Below are 18,483 nucleotides of genomic sequence, written 5' to 3' on the forward strand. Positions count from 1 at the left end.
ATCTGTGTTTAACTTTTGACTCCCTAAGAACTTAACTACTAATAGCCTACTGCTGATTTTATGGTAGTAAATGATAAATAGATGAGTATTTAGTTCATGGCACACCTAACTTTTTCTTAATTTTTTTGATATTTCTAGGCTATATGGTTCATCTCCAAGTTTTTTCAAATTGTTGCAAATCTCCAAGAAATTTCCCCAATATATTTATTTTAAAAAATTCATGTATATGTGGACCCCCACAGTTCAGACCCTTGTTGTTCAAAGATCAACTGTAATTAGAAGTTTTAAAGTAAAATTGTTTTTCCTTTTATTCTTACAGAGGGGAAGGGAAACTGCCAACATGTGTTGCCACAGGAAGTCCAATCACTGAGTGTCAATTCTGGATGTGCAGTGTGTGCAAGCATGCTGTTCTGGCTCAGGAAATCAGTAACTACAACTTCTGTCCTTTATGCCATAGTTCAGTGGAGTAAAGAAATGACAAATTACATATAACTGTAAAATATATGTAGCATATACACATAGCTATAACTCTCTATATATTAAGGTTGACTTGCATACATTTTATGAAAATCAACATCATTATTTCATAGTTGTACTTTTAAACAAAACTGTATATATGTTATGTATACATAATATCTGTATTTCCTGTCTATTTGTCTGTCTATATGTCTGTCTACCTCCTATCTGTCTATCTTGTGATTGGTTATATAATACTGTGGAAATATTCCAAATAAGAAATTTTTTCTTACAGTGTCAAGGTTTCTAATTCATTAAAAAATTTTGGTGCAGGGTAGGGAAGAGGGAAGCATGGGAATGGGGCAAAGTAGAAGGTAGGGCACTGGCATAACCTGTATTAGAAGGTTGTTAAACAATTGTAATATTGAAGTGAGCTCTATTATAGCTAGCTGTATTTAATGAAATAAATATTGATCATCTTTTATAGTTAATATTCAGAAGTAAGGAGAAGCATTTCAAGACTTTTTCAAATAATTTGAATTGTTTCTAATACCTTTATTTTTTATATAGTTTCCTTTTTATCTACCCCTTTAATCTCATCTAAGGGATGGCATTTAGCATTTACTCTTCATGATACTGTACAGAAAACTTGGTTCTATTTGTAATGATATAGATTTATACAGAAATATCCATTTTGTAGTTAGTTTCAGTTGAAACATTGTCATTAAGCCAGACCCTTCATTTAAACAACTCTCAGGCTGAAGGCAGTTATTCTTCCTCAATATATGCTTATTTTGACTTATTATCATTAATTAAAAGAAAACATTATAATCAGTAATGGGTAACCTCTTACCTGTTTTATATTGCTAATAATGTTCATCATTTATTTCTTCACTTAGGACTCCTCATTTTGTGGCTGCAGACCAGACTCTAGCACTATTTTATCAAGGTTATTTGCTGAGTCTAGCTGATGTTTAGTAGAGGCAGTGGATAAAGAGGAATATACAGCATTGCTAGTGTGGCATTGCTAGTAACACATGGCTGTGATACTAGGTCAATTAACTCTCTCAATGTGATGTTTCTGGCCTTTTACAGGAAAGTTAAGCCTTTTGCCCATTAAGAATAGTGAACTATGAGAAGAGGTTTAGAGCCTAGATGAGCTTATAGTAGAGGGCTCATGTGCCTAATCAGAATGAAGAGACTAGAAGTCTTAGAAGTGTCTGTGGTCATGTGCCTTGTGGGAAGTTACCTTGATACAATGGTAGCCTCCAAATACACTTCTAAGCAACCCATTCCAGAGGTCACGGAACAGAAAGGGTTACAAACCAAATGGGAATACTCAAGTCACATGCTTTATTGAATCAATCTGAAATACACAGTGAGGAGCAAAGAGAAAATGATTGGGTAGATTAACTCTACTAGGGTAGGGTACAAGCAGGGTAGAAAGATGACAGTACCTGAATCCTGAGTTATATACTGTTCTAATGTCCTCTCATTCTGCCTCATCAGCCAACAACCCCGCCCCCGACCCCACAATAGTGTGGGGAAGAGGACCAGAGTTGAGGTTTAAGCGGGGGACCCAATCAGATGGAATGTGCCCGAGGCCAGTGATGCACACTTGCTCTAGAGAAGAGGCCCTGGGGCAAGTACACCTGGCCGCAGCTGTTGGTTCCAATTTGCCTGTTGAGCAGTTATGGATTCAATTCTATTTCTTGGGGAGGGGATTGGCCAGAATAAGTGTCAGGATGGGCAGTTGAGTCAAGGCCTCACACCTGTTGAGTACTTTATAGGTTTCATGCATATTTAGTGTGTCTTGAATATTTAGTGCCTTGGTTGTCTTTTATATTTTTAGTGCCTCATCCATTTTAGGTATGGTCACACATATATGGTCCATTTACTTTGTCAATGTGCCTCATAAGTTACTTAACACAATGAATTTCATCTGTCTCATTTGTTTTCTTCTATTATAGAATAGAGTATTTCCTAATCCAGGAAATAATATCCTAACAAAAACATCAGCCCTAAGGAATATATCTCCTGTTGAACTTAATTACATCATTCTACCAGACATTGTATTTTCAGGATGAAACTATTTTCTGCTTCATCAGTGAAAAGAGAAATTTTTCAGGGACATAGGCTGAAGATTTTAGGGACATAGTTCCTGCAGAACTGTATGGTCAGAGTTGTGATTCTTGGTCCATGTTCTAATGCCTGAGTATCTCTTCTTTCCCTGTTTCCCATCCCAGGGATCAGCTCAGAACTCAAAGTTAGATGGTCATTCATCTAGAACTTCCTATGACTTGCTGACTACACTTCCATCTGCCTCAGTTCCACAATTAGCTGTTGGCTTCTTAGGCCTTTCCTAACATGTCTTTTGGGAACTCTCTTTTGGAGCTTTCTTGTTTGACACTAACTCCATTTCACCTGAGCCCTAGAATTTTCCTCCAACTAATTATTTCAGATAGATCCTGAGTTGCTCTCACTACTTCTTATTCAGTTTAATCCAGATACTAAAATCTCTAAAAACAACCTCATACTTTGTAGACCTAATTATTCCATATATGTATGTTTGTATGTGTATACTCTTATACACACACACACACACACGCACACACACACACACACACACACACATATAGATACCTTTTCAACTATTGTAAACATCTTTGACTGTTTGGGAGTTATATCTGTGAGTTTTAGTGATTTACCATAATGTCCTAGAGGCCTTTATCTTGCTTGAAAATGGTACTGTAGAAAGACCCACACTAGGAGTTGACCCAGTTGGTTTTTTTCAACATGAAGGAAATTTCAGGATAATAACACCAACTAAGTCTCTCCTGATGAAGGGGCAAAGAGAAGCAGAGCTGTCTATGTATAACAAATACTTGGAAGTTAGATAGACAGAATGAGGCAGTATATTGAAAACATTACATTGAAACACTTATGTTGGTTTCTTCTTGTAATGAACATGAACTAGCTTTAAGTAATGCTGAGTTCTTTGTCATGAAACTTGGCCTGAGTTAAGCTTCAGAGTATTAATGTGATGGAACTGACTGATAAAGCTATACTTGTAAGCAATGTGTCTTACAAGCAACATACCTTGTTAACCTGCTATCATGCACAAATGCTAATTTTATTATACATTTTTTTCTAAAATATTTTGAAATGACCTTTTTGTATTCCAGGCACTGAGATTTTAGGTTTTCTGTAGGATTAAGCAAAAATAAATATGAAAATAATAAATATTGAAGTAAAGATGACTTGTTTTTATACTGTTTCCTTTATCTAAAACTTATGGATAACTTGGTATGTTTTGTTTTGATTTCAATGTTTTGGTGGGAGTTGGTTAGTTGGGGCTTCAGAGTGGATAAGGGGAGAAAGGGACAGGAGGTACAATAGATGTACAATATTACTTTTGTTACCAGACAGAAAAAACAACTTACAAAGGTACTAGGCAAATGTCAGATGATGGGGTTGCAGTGAATGAATTACTTCTTAGAGGTCACACACGTTTAGAAATGGGGGAAAAATTATGTTACCAGACTATTAAGAGAAAATCAAGAGTACTTATGTGGTGATGTTCTAGCTCCAAGATACTGCTGAATTTCTAAAATGAAAATAGCAATATTATATTGCCCCCTACTGTCTACTCTTATGATTATTTTCTCAATTCATTTGTTAGAAATTAACATTTATTAAATATATGTTAACATGTCTATGGTAGAAAATTTCAAAAGTACATAAAGAGTATAGATAAAAAAGTAAAGAGACTCTTAACCTCTTTAAAAATAAAAGGTATTTATATTTTAGTTTAATTTAGGAGGAAAAATATGAGGTGAAACCGAAGAAATTGCTGTTTTCTTCATATCAAGAGCTATTCTTAACAGTTTTTTCTAAAATCAAAAGAAAAAGTAGACATAGAAGGTTAGAGTGGTTCTTACTTAACTACTGCATACCTTGTTTTATTATACTTAATTGTACTTCACAGATAATGTGTTTTTTACAAATTGAAGGTTTGTGGCAACCCTGCAGTAATAAAGTCTATCAGTGCCATTTTTCCAACAGCACTGCTCATTTTGTCTATGTCACATTTTGGTAATTCTTCAATATTTCAAACTTTTTCATTATTACTGTATATGTTATGGTGATCTGTGATCAGTGATTACAACTCGCTGAAAGCTCAGATGATGGTGTTTTTAGCAATAAAGTATTTTTAAATTAAGGTTATGTATATATTTTTTAGACATGCTATTGCATACTTAACAGACTATAGTGTAGTGTAAACATAACTTTTATATATACTGGGAAAGCAAAAATTAATTTGACTTGCTTTATTGCAATATTCATTTATTGTGGTCGTCTAGAACCAAACCCATGATATTTCAAAGGTATGACTATACTCATTTCTTATTTAAGTTTTACATTTCTAGTTAGTAAAATTCAGAGAAAAATTAGATACTGCTACACATCTACTATAATAACTAAAATCAAAACTGACAAGTGTTGGTGAGGATATGGAGCAACTGAAACCCTTACTCGTTGGAAATGCAAAATAGTATACTGACTCTGGAAAAGTTGTGTTCTAGAAGTATATATATATATATATATATCTGTACTTGAACTGCTCCGGTCAGTGAAAAGGAAGCTTTACGGACGCCCCAGGCCATGAGGATGTCAGGAGTCTGCTCTGTGGGGGAAGAAGCCTGTGGAGGTACTTTACTTGACTTTCTTCTTGGGGCACACTTTATGTGTCAGTTGACAATATGGGGTTGCAGGTGAGCATTAACAACTTTGGCAGGTCATCTTATTGCAGTTTTATTTTTGGGTGAACTGGCAGAGGGAAGGCTTGTCAATGCCACCCTACAGGAAAGAAGCGCCAAGTACAGGTGGACTTTGGAAGACAGGCACGAGACATAGAGGGCCTGCAACTGAGCCGGACTCAAGCACCACAGTCACAGGGCAGGGCCCTCCAGTGTCCTAGAGAGTCAAACTTTCACAAATATAATGGAGACACCAAGTCAGAATCCCTTGTGTGCCCTATGAGTAGATGGACACACCAGCCTGGCCTGCCCCACCGAACCTCTATTGCTGCATTTCCCACTCTTATCAGATGCATGATTTGTCGATATTTTCTCCCATTCTCTGGATTGTCACTGTGTTGATAGTCTTTTGATACACAACAGTTTTTAAGTTTAATGAAGTTCAATTTGTCAAGAATTTATTTTCTGTGCATTTGGTATCATATCCAAGAAATTGACAAATCCTATGTTGTTAAGATTTTGCCTAAGAATTTTATATTTTTAGCCTTGAATTTAGTTTTTTAAATCCACTTTGAGTTAATTTTTTATATGGTGTTTAGGTTCAACTTTTCCATGTGGTCATCCAGTTTTTCAGTAGTATTTATTGAAAAGACTTTGCCAATATCAGTTTTGATTACTGTAACTCTTATAAGTTTCAAAATCAGGAAGTAAGTCTTCCAACTTTGTTCTTTCAAGATTCTTTTGGATATTTGGGATCCCTTGAATTCCAGGTGAATTTTAAGATGTATTTTTCTATTTCTGTGAAAACACTGTTGCGATTTGGTAAGAATTCCATTGAATCTGTAGATCGCTTTAGCATGAACATGGGCTGTCTTTCCATTTATGTCTAATTTCTTTCAGCAGTGTTTTGTAGTTTTCATGGTACAAGTCTTTAACCTCCTTGGTTAATGCTATTGTAAATGGAATTGCTTTCTAAATCTCTGGTTTTTCATTTTACATTATTTTTAGTTTCATTAGACATACTGTACTTTATTTTCTGGGCTTCCCCTGTGGCATAAACAGTCAGAATGTAAACTAACATCAACAGATCACAAACTGTCAGCAAAAGTAATAGTTAATCATTAATACTATTCCAGAGGTTCCAAAAGGACAAGAAGTTTGCACTCTATAGGATCTTGGGAGATAATAAATGGTAGTGTTTGAATTCTGACTCAGAACCGTCAGACAACTAAATTCATGGGATTTCAACACAAACTGTCTTAGGTAACCACAGCCTACTCCGAGTATCTTCTACGGGTGTGTGGCTCACGGTGTACGCTGGAGCCCGAAAGGTGCTACAGTAAACCTGCTTGCCCGTTAGCCATTTATAAAACAAACCAAGGTTTCTTCCGCTTCCGGCAGTCAGGCGCCCAGCCCTCCAACTCTGTAACAAAGGGCAAGTTCCTCGGAACACCAGCCCACAGACTTGAAGTCAGTTTGGGACCGTGGATCTACTGCTTCTCTGGGAGACGAAGCAAGCGGGACCAACATTAAGAACAACACTTCTCAAGAGTCTTTAGCTTTCCCGGACGCCAGGGCACTCCGCCTGCAGCGCCTCATTGATCTCGCGAGACGATGGGTCCTCGAAAGGTACAAACTTCCCTCTTTGCTACTGCCGAGATCTTGCTGTCAAGTTAAATTCCGGAGTACGGAAGTAGCGGAAGTGGTGCCGCCTCTAATCTCTCGGAAGACAACCGCCCTTCTGCACGGAAAGCTAGGCCTCCGACCACAATGGAAGGGCAGCAGGGGCAACAAAGCCACGCGACCCTAACACTCGCCCACGATTATTTCAAGAAGTGTGAATACGCGGAAGCAGAGGCGCTCTACTCCGCTTACATTCGCCAGTGCGTCTGTGCAACCTCGGCGGGAGCGGCGTTCGGAAGGTAACTATCGCGAGAATTGAGTGCCGCCGTGTCTAGGCGAGGTGCGGGCCGGGTCGTCTGGGTCATTGCTCAGCCGCTTGGATTCAGCGCCACCGAGGGCGGAGCTGGCAAGTGTTCGTCGTCCCTCGGCTCGTGCCTCCGGCACAGCGGCTGCCTTTCACCCGGCGTCGCCCTTCCCCGTTACTCGCTTTCTGATCCAGAGACTTAGAGGAGGTAGGGCGTTCCCACCTGTCATTTTAACAGGTGGGATCCGCGAGACCTGGTGAGGGCGAGGTGACACGGCCGGGCGTGCCACGCTAGCACACTCGGCGACTCCATCCACGGTGTCACGGTAAGGGTTTGTTTTGAAAGAAAAAAAAATTTAAGTGGAACATGGTGTAATGAACCCACAGGTAACCACTCGGTTTAAGCACTTTCATTTACCCAGTCTTTCGTCGGTGTTTGAAATGATTTTGCAAATACTAAGGATTCTTAAGAAACAAGCACAGTATCATTATTATCACATAATTCTTTAATTAATCAAATGCTTCATCAGTGTAGCAGCATACACGACTGATCAGTAAAGATTTTTGGTTTGGTTGGTTTGTGTTTGGCAGTTGGTTCAAGTCAGGATGCACAGCAGGTCTCCCCATCTATGGAACTCCCCTTTTTTTCCCTTGCATTTTTTTGTTATTGAGGAAACCCAGTCATGTGTCTTGAGAGTTCTCCATATTTTGGATTCGCTAAATCCCTTATGTCATTTAATATGGTCATCTGTCTCCTACATTCTTTTTGAGTTGGTAGTTAAATCATAAGGTTTGATCCAGTTCAGATCCAGTGTTAGGGCAAGAATGCACAGGTGGTGTGCATTTCCCTCAGAAAGCATGTAATGCCTTTCTTTTAGTGATGTTAGCTTAGCAACCTCACCTGCAAATACCTGTTCACCCAAAGCGTCTTGGGTCTACGCCTGGCTGTGTAGCATTTGGTGTTACTCCAAGTCCTTTTTGCCTTTGTTCTTAGTGGTGTGGAGTGGACCACTTGAGAAAAGGACGATCAGAGAGGGGTTGAATGAACAGCTTTTTTGACAGTTTTGACTTTACCTGCACCATCACCCTCCTTTTCTCCTTCAGGATTTGTTTTTTTCGGCAGGACACTTGCTTGTCTTTTCTTTTAGGCTTAAGATTCTTCTGTTTGTTAAATTCATATGAAATTAAACCAGAAAAATGAAATTGCTTTCTCATTTTAATGATACACCAGAAAAATAGTTAATAGAAGTATCTGAACAGGTAATAGGATGATACCACCATGGCGCCCCACCTCCACAAAAGAAAAGATGAGTAAACATAGAAAATGGTGTTTTCTATTCTTGTTTGAAATTCTAAAAATAGATTATCTAGTAGATTTCAAAGAGTATTCATCAGCTGAAAGGTATAGGGGTACCATCTAGTCTTGTTACACTCTTCTTCCTTTGCATATCCCAGCCTAAGAGCACAAATGTGTATCTCTGGCAAATGTAATTTCTGCCCCTTACTGGCATAGGAAAGAAAATCTGCCATGGTTTAGTGAAAGGTTCCTCAGCATGCCTGAATGAAGCCCTTGTTTCCTTACAGTTTTGAAATTCTTAGAGGACCTCATGGATTTAAACCGAATTGTGTCATTTCAACTTTTTTACCTAAATATATCATTTGGAGTTTGAATTTATTTTTAAAATAATGGTTCACTGAATCATTTTGAAACAGGATTTGCAATCTTTGCATGCCTGTCACTCTGAATGGTCTTTAACATTTTCTTTTAATATCTAAAAGTGAACCCTTAGCCGCAAACCCAATTTCCAAATAGTTTTTCTTTGCTAAAGTTTGCAAATGCAAAAATCCACATTTGTATTAGGTAACCATGTTAAATTCCATTGCAGAAAATACTATCATTACAAAAACCTCAATATTACCAAAAATCTTTTATCTTTAATACTTAGCTATGTCTTTAAAATATGAAAGAATTCCCACATGAAAAGTAGACTTGATGTTTGTTATAATGACATCTAATTCTAGATCAAACATTCTATCTTCCTCCGAACATAAAAAAATGTATTACAGAGTTCTGAAGCTTTGAAATTTAATGACTAAAACCTTACTGGAGTCCTTAAGCTGCATTTTTCTTAAAACTGTTTACTGGACATCATAACAGGGTATCACCTGGTATCACAAAGTTGAAGGCAGTGTGCCCTCTTGTTCTCTAGGTTTTAACAGTGCTACCGGTGGCATCTGGAAGTAGCCTTGTACCTGATGTCTCTCAGTGGTAACTCACAGAAGCAGAAATTGTCTAAATATTTGTTCCTTGAAGGGGCCTCCTAGGCTGTGGGTACCTCTCGTGGCAGCAGTGGTTACAGTTCCTTTCTATGATTAAGGGTCAAGTGTTAAGAGAAGTAACTTTTTATGTCACTGATTGCAGTCACATGTTTTCTCAGGACTGTACTTTTATACTTCAATTCTGTTTGGTTCAAATTTGAGAATCCCTTAGGGGAAAAAGAAAGGAAAACAGAATTGCCTCTGACGGAGAGCAGAGCTCTGTGCAAATGATCTGTCCAGCAGGGGAGCGCAGACCGAGAGGAGGGCTGTTGATGCCGGGGTTCTTGTTTGCGGAGCCTAAGAATGAGCTTCACAAACAGTCAAGGTAGGAGAGCGAGGTACAGGCTTTTATTTAGAGATAAAGTGAAAGGACAGAGCTCCTGGCTCACGCCAGGAGGGGACAAGAGAGTCCCTAGTGGTGCGTCGTCTAGGGGGTTTTATAGGCAGTTGAGGATTTCTCGAGAACATGAAAATACTTAGGGGTGGGGACTTGTTAAGTGGTCCCTGAATATTAAAAATTAACTTAACTCTAAGGAATTTCCTGCCTTGTTTTCTCTCTGGGACACCGGCGCCTGGGTCTGGGAGCATATCAAAAGGCTGCCTGCCCAGCTCCTAAGGTGGGCTGAGGTATTGTCTACTTGCTAAAGAATCTTGCCTCTTGAACTTCCTGGGTGTTAAAATGCAATCTTATCTTTAAGATGGAATTCTTGCCTTTTACTCTGCCATCTACAGCTGGGTCTCCATGCCAAGTTAGTTGCTCAGTTTGCAAAATCACCTTGTCAGATCTGAAGGAGGAAAGACAGCACATAGGCCTGGGCCTTTTAGCATGCTAAAGTGAATCTTACACATGGTTACAAATGATTAGCATAACAAAACGTGCTACTCTTCTTTATCTGGGGAACATTAACTGATTTCACTGAAGAATGATTCTAGAGCTCAATGTTTAACATAGAGTTTTAGTAGGGGGGGTTTCCTCTGACTGCAAATATCCCGCTCTGCCCCCTCCGGAGGCCCTCACCCTACTCTGACTACATCTATGGTCCCTGTCTCACTGTGACCTGCTGAGCTGGTGGCTGGTCAGAGCTGCCTGGGTGTCCAGGCCCTTACAGGACAGTCGGCTTGCTTGAAGCTCCTTGGGCAGCCTCAGGAACCCTCAGATGCAGAGCCAATCTGCAAAGGTTCCCCCTAGAGTGGACCAGGGCCTTGGTACCCTCCTGAGCAGGAAGCCGGTCTGGCCTTGGGGAGGAGCCCCACTGAGACTGGAGGGAGGGCAACTCAGTCCCCAGATAGCACTCCCTGGGGATCAGCGTGCTGAATTTTCACTTAGGGTTGACTTGTGTTTCTTTATGGGTGGGAAATGATTTCAAATATCCTTTGTTTGGGAATCCCTTAAAAATTTGAGAATGCAATTGATGATTCCCTTTGTGACATGCGCATAGCAAACCGGAACTTTGAGCTGATTTTCCCTCCTTGCTCAGAGTGAATCTGATCTGTCTTCTTCCCAGGCTGGTCTGTGCTCAGAAAGTGAACAAACATTTAAATATTATATTTACTAAAACAAGTTGGCAATGAACAGGGGCTTTGAGCACATTGTAAGGTTAATACACTTTTTGGATTGACATTGTAGAGCGGTCACCATGCAAACACAGACAATGTGATTAAACAAAAATGGATCCCACCGCTTTAGTTCTTTGCACTTTGTTTCTTCAGCGTGGTTTTTCCGTGTAGATACTATGTGTTATAGGCTATGAAGTTTGACAATACCCAAAAGAGAATGAAAGCAGAAAGGAGAGGAATTTGGTAACACAGTGTTTTTAATGTGAACTTCTTGTTTAATGCAAATACAGCCCTGAGGATTTGGCTATTGCATATAACAACAGGGGGCAAATCAAGTACTTCAGAGTTGATTTTTATGAAGCTATGGATGACTACGCATCTGCCATAGAAGTCCAACCCAATTTTGAAGTTCCATATTACAACAGAGGGTTGATATTGTATAGGCTGGGTAAGAAAAATTTTTTCCCTTTTGTCTTTGTGTTCTATGAGTTCACAGCTCTCCAGTGTTATATACTTAATGTAGGATTGTCAAGCCTTAAAGTTATGTGAAATTTAGGTTCAGAGCCTGGAACAAAGGAAGCAAATCTGAGTTTATTTTAGGCTTTTGATGGCCATTTCAGACCACAGTGGAGCACTGGGGTGGGGACTGGACCTGGGCGCTGGAGTGAAGGTGACCCCGTTATTTTGTGCCCGTGCCTTCCCAGCTGTGAAATGAGGGTAATGCTGAGGACCACCTGTGCATCTTTTGCTGAGCTAAAAATCTTTAAAGGCACAGGAGACAATAGGAAATGAAGGGGTTTTAGTTCTGTGGATTAAAGGACCATAGACACTATTTCTCCTTTAAAGTGTTAAGAAGATTAATACCTTTTTAACAAGTTTTAAAATCTTACTGTAATTATGGAAAATAGGTGATATAATTTGGTTGACATTTTATGATGATTTCTCCTATTTGCCTGTTAAATGTCAACAAGTAAACCCAGAATTAATTTTAAGTGTATTGTTCTCTAAGGGCATGCAACATGATTTTGAGAAAAAAATTCCTTTACTAGGAGTGGTTGAAATGTTGTAAATATAAAAGCAAAAAATCTGTGTATCCAACCTTTGTTATGAATAACATATAGAAACACTCAGCTTTTATTCTCTTTCCCATTTTTTGGGTTCTCGTACAGGATACTTTGATGATGCTTTGGAAGAGTTCAAGAAGGTATTAGACTTAAATCCTGGATTTCAAGATGCTACTTTGAGCTTAAAACAGACTATTCTAGACAAAGAAGAAAAACAAAGAAGACATTATTGAAAAAAATTATTGGAAGTTTTAACTTATTTTTTGAAATATTAACTAATCGTCCTTACACCTGGCATCTCATTGCATCTAATTTCAAGGAGGTATTGAGCTGTTTTGATTTGTATTTAAGATAAAGAGACTCTAGTTAATTTCAGATTGAGTAACTATGTAGAATATGTGTGCCTGTTATAAAGTGTAAATAAGTAATATCAATGTATAATTGTATACTCTTATAGTAAAATACTTAAAGAAATGTGTGGCATTTTCTTCAGTGAAACATTTTTTTTGCCATTTTTTATTCCCAACTTTTATTTAAAGAATTTTACATCTGCATAAAAGTTGAAGCATACTAGAATGAAACACCTATAAACCCTTGACTTAGATTCACCAGTTGTTAACATTGTGCCACATTTACTTTCTCTATATTTAAATATGTAACTTGTTACTGAACCATTTGAAAGTAAGTTGCAGATAACACAATTCTTAACCCCTAAATATTTCAGCTAGCATTTTCTAAGAATAGAGACATCCTCCTTTATAGTCACAGTACCATTATAATACCTAATAAAATTATTGATTCCATAATATCATCCATACTCAGCCCGTATTTGAATTTACCCCGTTGTTTCCAAAATGTCTTGCTTAGATTTTTATTTCTGGATTTGGAGTCAGTCAAGTTACATTGCATTTCATTGTTACATCTGTTTGAGTTCTTTTAATCTAAGAAAGTCCCCTGCTCATTTTCTTCCCATGGCGTTTGCTTTGAGAGCAAAGCTATTTCATAGAGGTAAGCTAGAGAGATGTAACATTTGGGCCTAAAAGTAAACACATGTCCTAGATGAGAGGAGTTTGAAAGAATTCAGCTTCTTGATTTTGTCTAGAAATCACTGATAAGATAGCTTAAGATTTCAATACTTAACACAGTTTCTTTCTCTGGATAATGACAATAAGTATTGTTGTCATCAACATTTAGTCCAGAGGAAGGCACAGTAACTTCTGTGGCCCAAGAGGCAATCACCATCATCAGCCTTCAAAGTTATTTTCTGTGTTTTAGTGATCTCATGAAGCAGAAGAAATAATCTCCCAGTTTGTAGTTCATAAATAATATCTGGCAACATGCAGGAAGAATTTGGGCTGCAGGTGAATGAATATTAAAAGGTAATGAAGTTTGAAAGGAAACTCAAAGTCTCTGTGTTTCTGGAACTATTCACATTTTCCAAGATGACTTATCTTTGTTGGAAATGTCTTTGAAAGAATTTATAAAGTTGTATTAAAATGTAGAAAAATCTCCCTTAAGAAAAATTGTATTTAAAAAGCCAGGTCCCACGACCTTGAGAAAGCTTAAAGACGTCCTACCCAGAACATCAAACACTTAAATAATTTAAATAAGCTTCAATAACTTTATTTTCTCTTGCTTCATATTCTCTTCCTTACTCTTGACTGGGATCAGATGTAATATGAAAGAAAAACTTGTTAAAAATGTTCATTTGATTTGTGGGATTTTATTCAACATTTCTTCATGCTTTATCAGAAAAAAATTCGCTGAAGTTCAGAATTAGCACTTGTTGATTAGAACCCAGACACTTATTTTTCTCATAAGTTATTGGAAATAATTAAAGAATAATGTATTTTCATCATTATTATTCTTCAGAACTCTAGGCATTACACATTCAGGTTCCAAATTTCTGATTGGAAAATACCTTTGCTGTGTGCTTTCAAGATCGTCTTTTGTGTTTGCTATTGTTCACATTTCCCATAGTTCAGTATGTGTTGAGCTCTTTCCTTTTACTACTAGAGAAGTACCCAAGCTGTATCATTTTCCAGGTTTTCTCTCTGCAACAGTGAGGAAGAAAACTGTGGTTTGTTATAAAGTAAGGTAGATAAATTAAATGGCTTTAAGTTACTTTTGAGCTTAGAATATAATTCTTATGTTAGTTGAAAAGCAGGGAGTTATTTTTTTTCTGAAATCCAGAACTGAATGAAACCCATGGACTTATTATAATAGCAAACTATAGTCCAGCTGGTACAATAGCAAATGAAATTTCCAAGTCAACTTTTAGTCATTATCGATTTGCTCTTTTCTGTATCTTCTTTGGTTTTTCTGTCTTCCACTGACCTCTCTACCCTTCCAGCACTGTATACATGTTCTTGAATCCCTGCCATTTTGCAGGTCTTAAGTGTTTCTCAATGCACATAATATATTTCAAGCCTGCCACTCAGGTCAAATCAATTTAGCAAAATTTATATTGATACTCGTCTCAACATCTCCATCTCTGCCAAGTCTAATCCTCCTTAAAAATTACTCAAAGCTTTAAATAATTAAATCTCTCTCTTGCATAACAACTTTAATTTGTCTCTGAAAACTCTTCTGCTAAGTAAAAAGCCATTAAGTGAAAAGAAGTTCCCATTACTTTTAACTGGAAAAATGATGACTTCCATTTTAGCCCAGGATGCCCAAATACTCTTCACAGATAGAAAAACATATTAATTGAACAATGAAAAAGGTTTATATAAATAACAATTTGAAATTACATTTACAATTACGTAAATTGTAATGGCATGAATGCTTGCTATACTCATTTTTTTCTTTCTGTACCATTTTAGAAAAAAGCTGTTTTGAGATAATAATTCACATGTCATACAATACACCCCTTAAAGTGTGCAATTAAGTGGTTTTAAGTATATTCAGAGTTTGTGTACCATTTTTAAAACTTTTCAAGCTTTTCGGGTCTCCTGGTCTTCTTGCAAACTGTACTTAAGTTGTAACACAGGAAAAAACACCTTTGGGCAAATTACAGGCTAAACATGAAAGTGCTTGAAAACACCAAACAGCGCACATGCAGAATGGATGGGAAGAGTTGCTGCCTCTTCACTTTTCATCCAGTCAAGTAGCATGATTCCAACCTGTGTTGAGTAAATGGGAGACTGTGTCTCTGCCTGAGGCTATGATGTTGAAATTTCACTTTCTATAGCATATTTATTTGTGTTTGAGTGAGCAGGATGCTATTTAAAAAAATGGTTGACAACACATCATATACCTTTTCAAGAGCTTAGTGAAAAGCTAACCGCATGGTTGTTATGTGAGCTAGGTATGTAATGGTAAATTACAGGTAAATTCTAGGTAAATTCATGTTTTGGTGTTTTTCTATGTTTCTAAAAATGTGACAATTCTATGAAAGGTATTCCAGTTTAAAGTGGCATTTGGTCAGAATAAGAAAGACCTTTGTTAAACTTCACATCTAATGTTAGGGTACTTCAGAAAACACCAGTCTTTACAAAAAGGAAAGAAGGATGAGAAATACAGTATAACTTTTTGGGGAAAAACAAAACAATCGGTAAGATTAAAAAGCATCATTTACATTTTTTTAAAAATCACAGGAAGATGAAAGGACACATCCATGTAGCAAAAGACAAGTGATTTAAAAAAAAAACTTGAAGATAAGCAGAAATTATAAATATGCATATGACAGTGAAATGAGAGTGTGCAGTACAGTCCTAGTTTTATGTAGTCACACCAGCTATAGTGCCCTGAAGAAGGTCTAATTTTTCAGAGGAGGAAGCTGAGGCTAAGTAATTTGGTAACTTGCCCAACATTAGGTGCAAAATACAAGCTTAGAAACTGCAGTTAGTGTCAGTTGTTTTTTCGTAGCTGGCATCAACTCACACCAGATATGTGGACTTTATTTTTGTCTTAATACAAAATTTAAATTGCTCCTAAATTTCTCATAGATGTTTTCGTACCCATCAAGGTGAGTACCAAAACAATATTAAAACATATTTAGTTTTTATAATGGAACATTGCTGCAATTCTAGGATTACTGGTCATTTTCCTTCCTGATTGAAAACAGACACAAAATACAGTGAAAAGTAGAGTAATATTAAGAGCAAACTCTATTTGGAAAGTTGAAAGCTACAGCTGCCAATATGTAAATTTGTATCTTATGTTAAGAAAATGTATCCAACATTTATAAATAAAGACAAAAGGAGGATTGCATGTCCCTTCAGTATTGTACTGAACACTGCTCAACAGACCCGCCCAAGGACTATTTAATTCTGGGGGGCTGCTGCTTTGAGTTTCTGATTTACTGTCGAGTAGGAGGCAGACTGAGATTATATGTAACCTGAAGATTTTTGTCTGAAGGAGACACAAATGATTTCTGTCTGCCAGAAAGGATAACTGTAAAGATTATAGTTTTATAGTCCTGGAGGTCATGGACCAGTTTTGATTCTAGTGATTTGTGTTTGAGTGAACAGGATGCTATTTAAAAAAATGGTTTTTTAAATAAAAAAATAGTAACTTTAGTCTCAAATTCTTTCTTCATTGACCATAAATATCAGTTCCTCAAATGCTCTTTTACCATCCTGGTGGTTCTCTTGTTCATGAGTTAAATAAGTATCTGTCATATGTTCATCTGTATTCTTACAAGAGTCATGCTCAACTTTTAAAAATTAGTTATGTTGACACTTCAATTGGAAAAGCAAAAACAACTTTAATAGAGTTTGTCATTATATAGTCACTTAAGTTATTTCTTGAAGGCATAAGAAGGGGGGCCAAAAAGTTTCTACTGCCTGTTTATTTGAAATATCACAAATTCTTGTTTGGATTATGTAGAGGTTTAATTGAGCTCTGCCTGAGGCGAAGTATAGGGAAGGCCTTAGCCTTAAATCAAAACACATGTAAGTCCTCTCTTTAAGTAGGCAAAAACTGCAGAAGAATATACTGTAAAAAGTGAATGTTCCCCCGTTATGTCCCTGTCCATTCTCGCTCTTCAAGGGTAACCATTGTTAAAAGTTAAATCTATCCTTCTAGACCTTTTCCTTTGTGCAAATATAGACACCTGTATGCATATACATGTATAGAATTATGGTATACATACTATTAGGTAAATTATTTGTTTTAATATTCTTTTATGTAAGAACACAGAAGTCTACCTTCTGCTTAGCCAGTGATTTTAAAAACCACATTAAGAATGCCAATTTGTTTAAAGAGTAATATAGCATATGCTGATAAAAATTAAATTCTACAGGAGGTACAAGTGAAGAGTAAGACCCCTGGTCCTCCAGAGGAATCCACTTTTAAGCAGACAGCTGGGTACGAGGGTTAACAGGCTCACTTTCCTACCCCTGCTGGCCACGTCAGTAAACACTTGGTTTTAATTCTTTTCATCACCTTTGTGGCTCTGTCTTCTAGGCAATTTCGAACAGTTTGTACCTAAAATACCTCTGAGTATATCCATTTGCCACAGTTTTTTGAACCTGTTTTTACTTCATTAGAGCCCTCTTTTTAGGACTGAAGAACTGCGACAGTGCAAACAGCTTGTCCAAAGCTGAGCTCTTGGGCCTCCCGGACTCCACTGTCCCACTGCTTTGGGCCAGGCTCCTTGGACCTGGGGACCCCCCGCCCCTGCTCCCCCAAGTAGCGAGCAGCAGGCATTTAACCTCAGCAAGGATCCAGCAATTTCCACCATCTCCTGTGCTACCGCCCCAGCCCTCTCCTCCTTCCAGCCTTTGCCTGTCACCTTATGGTGGCCCTGCTCTGACCACCCTGTTTAAAAATGCAAATCCCGATCATACTCCTCATCTCACTTGATTTTTCCCCACTCCTGACTGCCTGTCTCCCAGCTGGGAGGAAAGCTTCTCCTGGGCTGCTTTCTTTGGTTCACTGCTCTGTCACCAGCACCTGGAACAGTACCTAGCAGGGAAGGGCCTCGACTGTGTTGAACGGATGAGTGGATTGGTTACTGTAATCTGCTAATTCACCTGTTAAATTTACATCTTGCAGACTGATCACCGGCTATTAAGTATGGGATGAACAAGTGTTTGATCCCTGGTCTCTCAGTTGACTGACAAAAGGCCTGATTTTTAGTTGTTTTTATTTTATTTAAAACAGCTCAACGTTCTAGTTTAATTTAGAGGGAGAAGCCTCTCTAAAAGACAAGGTCAAATCCAATAGGAACTTTATGCTTCACTGTGGCTCAATAACAGGTACCTGTTGTGGGTTGAGTTGTGTTCTCCCAAAAGATATGTTGAGGTCTTGACCACTGATACCTCGGAGTGTGACCCCATTTGGGAAAGGGGTTATTGCAGATGCAATTAGTTAAGATGAAGTCCTGTTGTGGTGGTGGTGGGGGAGGAGGCCCTTATGTCAACAGACCTGGTGTCCTGACAAGAAAGGAGTT

General features: G+C 37.8%; 2 protein-coding genes across 3 annotated transcripts in view; both read left to right on the forward strand.

Annotated features, from left to right (window-relative positions):
• Window positions 1–12,343, forward strand: part of WDR35 (WD repeat domain 35) — a 72,754-nt gene extending 60,411 nt beyond the window's left edge. For both annotated transcript variants that reach the window (XM_036881756.2, XM_036881757.2), the window contains 2 exons: window positions 320–7,138; window positions 12,189–12,343. In XM_036881756.2, the coding sequence (XP_036737651.2) occupies window positions 320–470 (151 nt within the window). In that variant the 3' untranslated portion in view covers window positions 471–7,138; window positions 12,189–12,343. The remainder of the gene's footprint in view (window positions 1–319; window positions 7,139–12,188) is intronic.
• Window positions 6,987–13,784, forward strand: TTC32 (tetratricopeptide repeat domain 32). The gene is made up of 3 exons (XM_036881804.2): window positions 6,987–7,138; window positions 11,310–11,467; window positions 12,189–13,784. The coding sequence occupies exons 1-3, from the start codon at window positions 6,987–6,989 to the stop codon at window positions 12,314–12,316; spliced, it is 438 nt and encodes a 145-aa protein (XP_036737699.1). The 3' UTR covers window positions 12,317–13,784.
• The last annotated feature ends 4,699 nt before the right edge of the window (window positions 13,785–18,483 follow it).

This window comes from Manis pentadactyla, chromosome 2 (assembly GCF_030020395.1).
Source record: "Manis pentadactyla isolate mManPen7 chromosome 2, mManPen7.hap1, whole genome shotgun sequence".
In the NCBI taxonomy this organism is placed as follows: domain Eukaryota; kingdom Metazoa; phylum Chordata; class Mammalia; order Pholidota; family Manidae; genus Manis; species Manis pentadactyla.

Excerpts from the sequence above, each read along its gene's own strand:
- TTC32 (XM_036881804.2), top strand. The coding sequence starts at position 6,987 with ATGGAAGGGCAGCAGGGGCAACAAAGCCACGCGACCCTAACACTCGCC. Across the intron at positions 7,139-11,309 it reads GCGGGAGCGGCGTTCGGAAG|CCCTGAGGATTTGGCTATTG; the intron begins GTAACTATCGCG and ends ATGCAAATACAG. Across the intron at positions 11,468-12,188 it reads GTTGATATTGTATAGGCTGG|GATACTTTGATGATGCTTTG; the intron begins GTAAGAAAAATT and ends GTTCTCGTACAG.